The sequence below is a fragment of the Nycticebus coucang genome, chromosome 12, assembly GCF_027406575.1.
Source record: "Nycticebus coucang isolate mNycCou1 chromosome 12, mNycCou1.pri, whole genome shotgun sequence".
Taxonomy (NCBI): Eukaryota; Metazoa; Chordata; class Mammalia; order Primates; family Lorisidae; genus Nycticebus; species Nycticebus coucang.
This window is the reverse complement of record NC_069791.1, coordinates 49518792-49530406: the sequence shown is the minus strand read 5'-3', so window position 1 is coordinate 49530406 and position 11615 is coordinate 49518792. Positions and strand designations below refer to the sequence as shown.

At 35.4% G+C, this 11615-nt stretch overlaps 1 protein-coding gene across 2 annotated transcripts; it reads right to left on the bottom strand.

The window, feature by feature from the left end:
- Positions 1–3275: 3275 nt before the first annotated feature.
- Positions 3276–11092, bottom strand: LOC128561861 (NKG2-A/NKG2-B type II integral membrane protein-like). 2 transcript variants are annotated; one of them, XM_053556548.1, is made up of 8 exons: positions 11001–11092; positions 8860–9054; positions 8396–8491; positions 7808–7855; positions 7150–7301; positions 5358–5458; positions 4415–4509; positions 3276–3915 (listed from the first exon to the last, which is right to left on the bottom strand). In XM_053556548.1, exons 1-8 carry the CDS (start codon positions 11023–11025, stop codon positions 3818–3820), a joined length of 810 nt encoding a protein of 269 aa, XP_053412523.1. In that variant the 5' UTR covers positions 11026–11092; the 3' UTR covers positions 3276–3817. The 2 variants fall into 2 exon arrangements, with proteins under 2 accessions (XP_053412523.1, XP_053412524.1); XM_053556549.1 differs by lacking the exon at positions 8396–8491.
- Positions 11093–11615: the final 523 nt, after the last annotated feature.

Sequence of the window (11615 nt, the reverse complement as noted above, 5' to 3'; positions counted from 1 at the left end):
GAAAATAAATAAAAAAAATTATGGTATACTGAACAAAATAACAATATGATATTACAGATAAAATAGTAGCTTATGTAGAAAATCCAGAAAAATCCTGTACTTGAAATTACAGAATTAATACATAAAATCAGGAAAGTAACTGGATACGAGACTGATATAACAATCTCAATGTGGGTGAGGAGCAAGATGGTGGCTGAATAATAGTTTCCTTGCAACTGGGCATGGTGAGACTGGGGAGAGAAGACTCCAGGCATCTCTGACTGGTGGGATCTGCCCAGAAACATCCCTTTGAGGACACAGGGAGTCAGCAAAAGACTTCTGGACTCCATCAGGAGGACAAAAGCAGTGGAGAACTGGCAAGTGGTTGCATGTGTTCATTTTGTCTAATCCTGCTGGCAGCTATAAGCACAGCAGCAGTGATATTGCAAACTGGAAAGGCCTTACCTGTGAGCTGTTTTTTTTTTTTTTTTTAACTCGGCACTCAGTTGAACTACCTTGGGAGAACTTGGGCAAGAGTGTGGAGGACTTTAAGCATTGTCTAGGGCCTTACACTGAGCCGCTGAGCCAGATGGAACTAATGGTGTTTGGCTGTGGGCCATGTGGAGCCATTGTGGGAGAACTGCCCTGGCAAGCTGCACCCTCAGCATCACAGAGCAAGGATCAGGCAGGAGACCTTGGGTGAGTAATCTAGTGACTGAGCAGCCTAAAGGCAGGGACTGAGACACCTTACAGCCTTGGCCCTCAGGGGCATAGAGTGAGACCTGTTTTGGCACACTGGGTAAGTGGACAGTCACTTCAGGAGTGATCCCAGAGACAAGTGCTTTCCTGGGAAAGCTTCTGCTTAGCCAAAGTTAGCAGTTTAAAGTGACTTTCAAATGGGCTGAGGAGAGATTTAGGTTCTCCACCCTATGGGGTTTGAGAAATTAGCAGAGGCCTCCAGTCTCCATCTCGCACAGGTGTATCAGCATTGTGATTAATATCTCATACCCCAGAAGATCACCTGTTGCCCACACAATATTCAGCAAAATATATATGCTGCTTTTTTTTTTTTATTTCAACATTTTCCCACTAGGTTTTTCTTCTTTTTTCTTTCTTTTCTTTCTTCATTCATTTTTCTACTTTAAATATAATTTTCCATTGTTGCCTTTTTTAACAATTAGAACTTCATTTTTGCTAGTGTTTCTACCCTTATCATTTGGTTTTGTCCCCAATTTTATCCCATAAAGTTTTGTGTTTGCATGTTTGGGTTTGATTTATAGCATTTTTGTCTTTCCTCTCTACTTGGTGGAGGTGGTGTACTGTGTCAGAACAGGCTAGCAAAGAGCTATTGACCTCAAGGGAACCACCGAACTTGGCACCCCCAGAGATTGGGGGTTTTTAAGTTTGGGTCAAAGTACCCTACTGTACACCTAAATTGCTCCTGTTTCCCTCTTTCTGTGTCTCTCTTCTTTTTGTAATATTCCCTTTTACTCACTCCTTCTCCTTTCTCTTTTTTCTTTTCTTTCTTTTTTTTTTTTTTTTTTTCCTTCTTGCTCTTCAATCTTCTCATCCTTCTGGGCCTGTACCAAAAGGACTCATTGAAACCCTATTTCAGAGGCACAGTAACTTAAAGAGCAAGAGTCAGTGAAAGGAAAATTAGGGCAAGGAAACACTCATGAGGAAGAAGTAGCAGAAAAATCCTGGTAATATGAAAAACCAGTCCAGAGCAATCCCCCCAGAGACCATGAGGTAGCTACTGCAGACAATTTCACCTATAAAGAAATGTTAGAAATGACAGAAAGGGAATTTAGAATACAGATGATGAAAACAATGAAGGAAATGATAGAATCAATGAAGGAAACTGCTGATAAAGTGGAAAATAACCAAGAGGAAATCCCAAAACAGAATCAAATAAGAGACAAACGATATGAAAAATATAGAAAGGATATAGCATAGCTGAAGGAATTGAAGTAGTCAATTAGAGAACTTAAACATGCAATAGAAAGTATCAACAACAGATTAGAGCATGCAGAAGAAAGAATCTCAGAGGTAGAGGATAAAGCTCTTGAGATAACTCAGATAGTTAAAGAGGCAGAAAAGAAGAGAGAGAAATCAGAATGTTCACTGACAGAATTATGGGACGTTATAAAGTGTTCAAACATACGAGTTATAGGTATCCCAGAAGGGGAAGAAGAATACCCCAGGGGAATGGAAGCCATAATAGAGAATATTATAAGTGAAAATTTCCCAAATATCATCAAAGATTCTGACATAGTCCTTTCAGAGGGATATGGGTCCCCAGGTCACCTCAACTCTAACAGAGCTTCTCCAAGACACATTGTGACGAACCTTTCCCAAGTCAAGAGAAAAGAAAAGATTCTTCAAGCTGCTAGGAGTAAGTGCCAGGTGACCTACAGGGGCAAATCCATCAGGGTGACTGCAGACTTCTCTAATGAAATTTTCCAAGCAAGAAGACAATGGTCATCTACCTTTAATCTCCTTAAACAGAACAATTTCCAGTCCAGAATTCTACAATCGCCAAAATGTGGAAACAGCCTAAATGCCCACCAACCCAGGAATGGATTAATAAGCTGTGGTCTACGTATACCATACTATTCAGCCATTTAAAAAAATGAAGACTTTGCAGCCTTTGTATTAACCTGGATGGAAGTGGAACACATTATTCTTAGTAAAGCATCACAAGAATGGAGAAGCATGAATCCTATGTACTCAATTTTGATATGAGGACAATTAATGACACAGTGGGGGTGGGGGAAGGGGAGGGCAGGGGGTGAAAGAAGGAGGGAGAGGTGGGGGAAAGGAAGAGCAGAGAGAGGGAAGGAAGGAGGGGGTGGCGTCTTAGCGTGTGTCACACATTTTGGGGACAAGACACAATCGTAAGAGGGACTTTAGCTAACAAATGCAATCAGTGTAACCTAGTTTCTTGTACCCTCAATGAATCCCCAACAATAATAATAATAAAAAATCTCAATGGTATTTCTATTAATGACAACAGAATTACTAAAAGTAATTTTAAAATAAGGATGCTATTTAAAAAAACATAAAAAGGAAATATCTATATTTCTGTATGACTTCAATAACAAAAAATACAAAATATGATAGAGAAAAAGTAAAGAGAATCTAATATATTGCCAGATATAGAATTGTAATTCTATGTATGATTGTAAAAGTCAATTGTATAAAGAAGCCATCTTGAAATATAACTTTAGGGATTAATGCACTTCCAAACACAATCCTAGGAGAATTGTTTTCAAATAGCTTTTATTGAAATGCCTTGTAGATAGCATATATTTCATTCATTTAAAGTGTATAAATTCATTAAGTATTGTATATTTGCAGAGTTACAGCAAAAAACACTTTTAAAATTTAGAAAATTTTCATTACCCCACAAAGAAAACATGTAGCAATTAGTGGTCACTACCTCTCACTCACCCTTTGGACAACATTATTCCAATTTGTTTCTCTGTAAGTTTGCCAATTCTTGGTATTTTATATAAATAGATAACATAACACTCAATTTTTCCAAAGTCTAAATTCTACAAACACAATGTTAACCAAAAAGGAGCCAGACACAAAAGCAATGACATCCTATGTGGTGTGTGTATTATCCTACAAATGTGATTATTATTATTATTATTATTATTATTGTTCTTTTTAGTCAAATCTCACTTTGTCACCCTAGGTGTAGTGCTGTGGCATCACAACTCACAGCAACCTCAAACTTCTGGGCTCAAATGATTCTCTTGCCTCAGCCTCCCAAGTAGCTGTGACTACAGGTGCCCATCACAATCCCTGGCTATTTTTTAGAGACAGGGTCTTACTCTTGATCAGGCTGGTCTTGAACCTGTGAGTTCAGGGCAATCCTCCTGCCTTGGCCTGCCAGAGTGCTAGGATTACAGGCATGAGCCACTGCGCCTGGCCGAGGAAAAAACTTTCAAGTAATCTTTGGCATGACAACATGTGTATGTCATCCTTAACTGTTAATTATTTTATTTATTTATTTATTTTTGAGATAGAGTCTCATTTTGTCACCCTGTGTAGAGTGCCATGGCGACATAGCTCACAGCAACCTCAAACTCTTGGGCTCAAGTGATTCTCTTGCCTCAGCCTCCCAAGTAGCTGGGACTACAGGCACCCACCACAGCATCTAGTTATCTTTAGAGACGAGATCTCGCTCTTGCTCAACTGGTCTTGAACCTGTGAGCTCAGGCTGGGTGGATTACCCGTCTAGGCCTCCCAGAGTGCTAGCATTATAGACGTGATATAAATGTTATTTTAAAAAATATTTTCATTATTAACACACATAACAAGTTATTTTGACTTATACAATCATAATATTATTGTTATTTAACAAAACATAGAATGCGTGGCCAAGTCCAAGCTCAGGTACTTTACTTTTAAAGCTTGTGCTTACAGTGATATATGTTTGAAGATCCACATTCATCTGTCCGAATATGATGGAGGTTTAGCAAAGCACAGTTATATTTGCCAGGGTTTGCTTCTGATATACTGTAATGGAGAAAAATCCAACCTTTTGTTATATTTTATGGGGACAATCCATGAAACAAGAGCATTTTCCATGTACTTTAAAGAAACTAGTTTATGAAAACAGTTAATGATATTTTAATATAATGTTAGTGAGAGTTGGTTATTATGAAATCTGCATATAGTCATTCCCCCATCTCTATTTGCAATGTGTTTCTAGATCGCCAGTGGATGACTGAAAGTGCCTACTTCACTGAACCCTGCTATGTTCTATGTTTGTTGTAAATATACACATCTTTGATGATGTTTAGTTCATAAATTAGGCACAGGAAGGGATTAGAAACAGAAACTAATAATACAAAAGAGTTAGTATGATGTTTGCCAGCATCATTGCTCTTGGGGTTTTGAGTTATTATCAAGTGAAATAAGACATGGTTGAACACAAGCTCTGGATACAGTGACAATTGGTGTGATCACCAGAGGGCTACCAAGTAACTAATGAGTGAGGCGCCTCTGTTGTGTGGATTTGCTGGACAAAGAGATGGTTCATTTCCCATGCAAGACAGAGGGGGACAATGTGAAATTTCTTCATGCTCCTCAGAACACTAAGAAATTTAAAGCTCATAAGCTGCTTTTTGGAATTTTCATTTCAAAAGTTTTGACCCTGGTTGACTGCAGTTATTTCAAAATACAGAACGTGAGACCACTGATAAGAAGAGACTACTGTGGTCCATTCAAGATTTTTATCATCATTTGACCAACTTTCAAGATATTACTCTTGTCTACAGTTCAACTTAAACTTATGCGTATTGTTATTCTGAATTCTCCTTTTTATATTTTTTCACTATATAGTACCATTCAAAAAGACTTACTTCAATTTGAAAGTGGAGCCATTTATTGACACCCATGGACGATTGCTGCTATTACGAAAAACTCCAATCCATGATTGTTGTGACAGGGAGCCCAGAAATTTCTATAGGAATATAAATATTTTACATTTAAATAAATACATATAAAAGATTTTTTCAAAATGTAAAAATTCAGGTAGTGTTTTTACACTGGCTCTATTATTGTCAAATATATATCAAAGTCAAATATATAACAAAATATCCAAGTTGAAAATCACCTATGATATTATCCAAAATATTCATGAATGTTTGTAATTTTTGGTGAAATTGAATTCAAACATTTATACTTCATGGTTTCCCTTAGTCTTACATAAATGAGGAAAATTATGACCCATGTAATTTAACAGTAACTCATATTGGCAAAACAAATATAACATGAATTTAAATAAAATTCCTGTCACTATATACACATTTCTCCTAGAGCACATATTAAATCAGTGAATATATTTACTACATTTCTCAACATCTGGGGTTTAGAAGGGTGTCAAAAGGGCTGACGTTGAGAAAATACATTACATGTAAGCCAAAAACAGTTTTTCTGGGCGTGTTTTCGAGCACCCAACCTGGCAATGACAGGTGCCTCAGGTAAGCTCCTCCCCATCTGTGTTGAAAGGAAGTCCTGCCAGCAACACCAGCAAGGCTGGCATCACGAGCAAGGGCGACTTATCAGGAGAGCTGCTAACAATAAGCAGCTAGAGGAAGAGCTTCTGCTTTGCCAGCAGAACATCAGGGTATTGGTGGGGGTCAGCAAACAAGTCCCATGACTATACCTGCTAAATCCACGAGGCCTCTGTGTCTCTGAGGGTGTAAGACTCACTTCTCCCACCCAAAGACACCAGATAGAATTGATTTTAAAATGTTTTATGTATCTAATACCCTCATGAAAGTTAACAAACTACATCTCACTGTATTAATATGAATGAGGTACATAAATATCATATGACAGTGAAAGAAGACAAACGAAACAGTGCATACTGTATCAACTTACAAAAATTCAAAAGCCGGTAAAGTTTTTTAGTAATACTGAATGTCAGTACAAGGGTTTGAGGAGAAGGGAGGAGAAGTGATGAGGGCATGCACACAGGCAGGGCTGCTGAGGTAGAAGATTATTTTGTGATCAGACTTGTATTACAACGCTCTACTCACTTTATGATAAATCTGTAAAATCACAACATGTTATATACATATAGTATAATTAAATAGCAAAATCTAATTTAGAATAAAAGCATTTATAGAAGCATCATTATCCAGGAGCAGCCACAATTTTTTTTTTTATGGTATCTTTAAGACTTTATTTTTCCGTGATTATCATAACAGTTACTTTTATTTAATTTTTTTTTCCTCCACCAATACCTCCCCCCTCTCTTCCCCTTCCTTGGCCCTTTCCCCATAGTCTTGTGCTATAGTTGGGTTATAGCCTTCATGTGAAAGCTATAATTTAACTTCATAGTAGGGCTGAGTACATTGGATACTTTTTCTTCCATTCCTGAGATACTTTGCTAAGAAGAATATGTTCCAGCTCCATCCATGTAAACATGAAAGAGGTAAAGTCTCCAAGCAGCCACAATTTGTAATAACTAAGTGTGCATTAGCAGCATATGAATAGAAATAAACTACTGTTAAGTTAAACAATAGAATGTTAAATACACATGAATATGATTAAAATAAAATATGTACAAGATATGATGAATTTTATGAAGGTAATATTGACTACAACAAGCTTTTAAAAAAGTGTTTGAAACACTTTACATCTTACCATTTCTTCTAAATTATCTATATAAAGCAGAGTGGAGTTCTTAGAAGCACAGTCCCTCAAACTTTCATTCCAGGTTTTGCGTTCCTTATTAATGGAATAACAATTGTTGGAATATGTGAACCACTCCTCTGGACAATGACCACAATAATAAGCTGAGAATAAAAAAATTACAAACTACTATTAGGAAGAAATTTAAATTTTAAAATGCAAAGCAATTTGCACATTTTTGAAGGTTTAAAATTATATGTGCAAGTATTTGCCTGATAAATATAAATGAACAACCAATATCACACACATGCACAGAAAAGCATCTCTTATTCCCTAATTATATTGCTATATAAAGCAAAATAATGGAGATATATCTACCCTGAACACATGTCTGAAAAATTACTGAACTGTATAAAACTATATTTTTGGAATGGAAAAATTAACTGTATTATATGACAGCAGTAGTATTTTGAGTCAAATAGCAAAAAGAGGTTTAGTGAATTAAATGAGCATTTTTACTTATTTTTAGAGAAAAGGGAATGCCCTCCTATAATCTTTATTTATGAGGGTTTATTGCCTCATATTTTAATTTATTTTTCCCCAAAATATCTACTATCATTTTTACACAACCTAAGATCCAGACAAAATAAAAAATGAATAATATCAGTACCTTTCTGAGTTCTCATAGTCTGGAAAGAATTGCTCTGCTTCTGTGTTGCTGAAGAAGGTAGAAATAATAATACTTATTAAAAGTTAGTGTGTAAATAAGTCACAATCATTTGAGTTCTTGTTTGAAATTTAATTTAGAATTATAAATATCTGGAGTAAAAATTTTTTTAGCAAAAAAATTTAATAAACTAATGAATGTTTGGGGAAAAATATATCCACAGCCTAAAAAACCAAACTTCAACATCCCCGTCTATTTCTATATTACAATATTCTAAGTTCTGGATTTAAACCATTTTAAAAATTAATTTCTACTTTTCAATGAGTTTTTCAGTCTCCTAAAATATGTCTTGGAGTCATGAAACTTTAATATATGCATATATTTAAAAGCAAAGAGTGTGTACAATTATTCTTTCATTTATGTTTTTGAAAAGTTGAAAAATAACCGTTGCTCATTGAGTTCACAATATAATTTGAATTTTATTATATGAATTCTATATGTGAATTCTATTCCTTGAGTCTATGAAATGTTTACAGGCACATTCTCTTGCTGAATGTCAAAGTTCCCTTTTATTCTTCCAAACATACTTACAGAGAATGACAACTCTTGTTATCAACTCAGAAATTAAGACAAGACAGATAACTCCCAGGATTCCAGCAATGAGCTTCTCTGCAGGTAACAGTAAATCTACCAGAAGAGAAACAGACACACTGAGAGAGAAATGACAGAGAGGGTTGGTTGGAATATTTGCATAAAAGAGATCCCACGTGCACAGGGAATCATAAATAAACTTGCCCTACCGGTATCTCCAGTAGATACACATACCATTGCATGTTTAGTAAATGCAGCTCTCCAAGAGTTGTTGGACAAAGACTACAGATTTCAACAACATGTGAGTAAAATTTGTCCGCATATTTCATATTAAAATATCACATCTCAACTTAGAATTCTGATCTGCATTAATAAAACGATGCAAGCATGCTCGCTCTTTCCGCACATTCCTGCACCCAACTGTGCATCCTAGAACAGTTGTTGAGGAGCTTTAAGAGCTTTACCTTTGCAGTGGTAAGCTTTGTCATCCCCTTGAAGATCTTGAGCTGCTCTTTGAAGGTTTAACTCCACATAGGTTATTTCTTGTTCGTGTTCTGAAACGGAGCTGTTAGTGCCCATCGGTTTCCTTTGCTGCTTCTTTTGGGTTTGAGCCTGATTTATATCAGAGTAGATCACTCTTTGGTTCTCCATCTGTGCAGCTGTACAATTTCAGGGACTGTGATTTGTCTTAAGAAATTAATAAATGGTTTATATAAGGCAAATATCCTAGTCCAGTCAAAAGGGATGTGGTGGAGCATTCCAGAAGGCCCAGGCGGGTCGATTGCCTGAGCTCATTGGTTGGAGATCAGCCTGAGCGAGAGCAAGACCTCTCTAAAACAAACCAAAACCAAAACCAAACCAAACATAAATAGCCGAGCATTGTGGCGGGCGCCTGTAATCCCAACTATTCATGAGGCTAAGGTAAGGGAATCACTTGACCCTAAGAGTTTGAGGTTGTTGTGAGCTGTGTGATGCCACAGCACTCTACTGGGGGCAACAAAGTGAGACTCTGTCTCAAAAAAAAAAAGGGTGTGGTGGAGAGAGGGTATTGGTTCTTATTTTGCACTGAAGAATCTAAAGTTCTCACTGTAATATCCTTAGAGCTTAAACAAATGTCTTAGGGTAAAATATTTTCAAAAATATTTGTCAAATCACTATTACCAGAACAATGAAAAGCTGTAAGTTAGAGAGGAATAAAAAAGTCCGTGAATAAAAATATACTTATTAAAGTCTTATTTTAAAAAAACGTATTTTAACATCAAAACAATACCAATATGAAAAATTAAAATGTCATTCTACAAAAACTTATACAATGATTTATGATAATCTCAAAAGTCAAAAATGGTTAAATACCAAGTAATTGTAGAGAATAGGAAAGTTGACATGCAACTTATTCTCTTCCATTAAATTATTAACACTTTTTCCTTACACTTTTACTGAAATGGATTCTTGGTTATGAAGTGTTCTTTTGTTTGAATGTCTGAAAGGTTCTGAGAAATCATTAAACTATTTAGGATATGTACATAACAACAACCAATGTATGTATAACCTAAACAGTATTAGAAACAATACAAAAAAATTTTAACTTATATGGTGGTATGGACAATTGATTTTATTGGTTAATATAAAACCATAAAATACAAGTTAAATTTAAATGATTTATAGAACATTTTTGTTTTAAACTTCAACAAAGATATTTTGTTTGTATCAATAAAGGTATCTTTAGTTGTGTATTAATAATAATTCATGCAATGTAATAAAATACTTTAGTCAATTGGCTCTGGAGTTAGTGAGAGCTAGAATTATTTTTGATTTTGCAACTCACAATGTATGACCTTTAAATTGTTGAGTGGTATCTAATAACCTAGTTTGTTAATCTAATTACAAAATGCAATGCATGTAAAACATCTACCACTCAAACTTGTGCTTAAAGTTCTCTATAAGTATTAGAGATTTTGATTATTAAATTATTCACAATTGCTCAATTATTGCTCAATTGCACAATCATTCACAATTAAACCATCATTTCTGATTCTTGTCAGGTGAACCATAGAAAATAAGTCATTAGACAGGTTTCTTAGAAGTTTTCAGTGTGTACATTTTAAGGCTTTTGATTGATTATTACTAGCTTCAGCATTTTATGTAATTTATCTGGCCCTAATTTTACTATTATACTGTTAGGATAAGCGTCTGAGGAATTACATTTGGCTTCATCATTAAAGTAATTCCTTTAATATTTTGACATGGCTGAACTTAATATGAATTATCTTATTATTCAATGACACACAAAGTTATAATCACTAATCAAAAATTAATTGTTCACTGTCATGATGTTTAGGTGTTTCTCTTAAATTATGTTTGCTGACTAACTCAGATATAGTATATGCTCTTGACAAGGTCTCCACAGGCAACAATTTGCAAACTTAGGAACCCTCCAACATATTTCATATTTTATTTTTTTAGCCTGAATTATGCAAATAAAGAAATTCATTTCTACTTTGATTTCATTGCACATTAATTGTACTTCAGTTACATTACCCCCCAGTACTTGGAATCTTCCACCAAATGGGGTAGGCTAGTTGAGAGATAGAGTAACAACACATACCTTCTGTCTCCAGAAAGACGTGCATCCTTTAGTGCAGAGGCCAGATTAATCTCATAAAAAAGGCCTAGGGTAGCTAAGAAATAAAAGATGAAATTTGGAGGCACCAATTCTGGACATGAACAAACAATGTCTATGATCTTCACAGAGTACCCTGTGAGGGCTCAGAGTGAGGCAAGAGTGGAAAAAGTAGATTTGTCATTAATGTGACACCTAAGGTCTGAACCGGAAATCCCACATATGGGCTAATTTGAAATTAGGTTATCTGACCACACACCTCCAAAATACCGGAGACTTTGGGCTTGTATTGTAAGGACAGAGTAGAATTCTAAAATGGGTCCTTTAGTTTGTTCATTGCAAGTGTCTCTGAAAAGTTGTATTTATATTGTACAAGACACAAGGGGAGAAAGAGACTTGACTACCCATTCAGTTAACTTTTTAAAATCTCAATCACAAATGTGCCAACTTAAATCTTAAAAGTGCTTAGATATTTAAGATTCACTTTAGACTAGGTTGCTAAATCTTAACATTAAATCTTTTCCCATATTCTTATAATGTTACTTGTATTATAATGAATAAAATTCTAGAACTCATAGTTACATTGTCAACAGATATTTA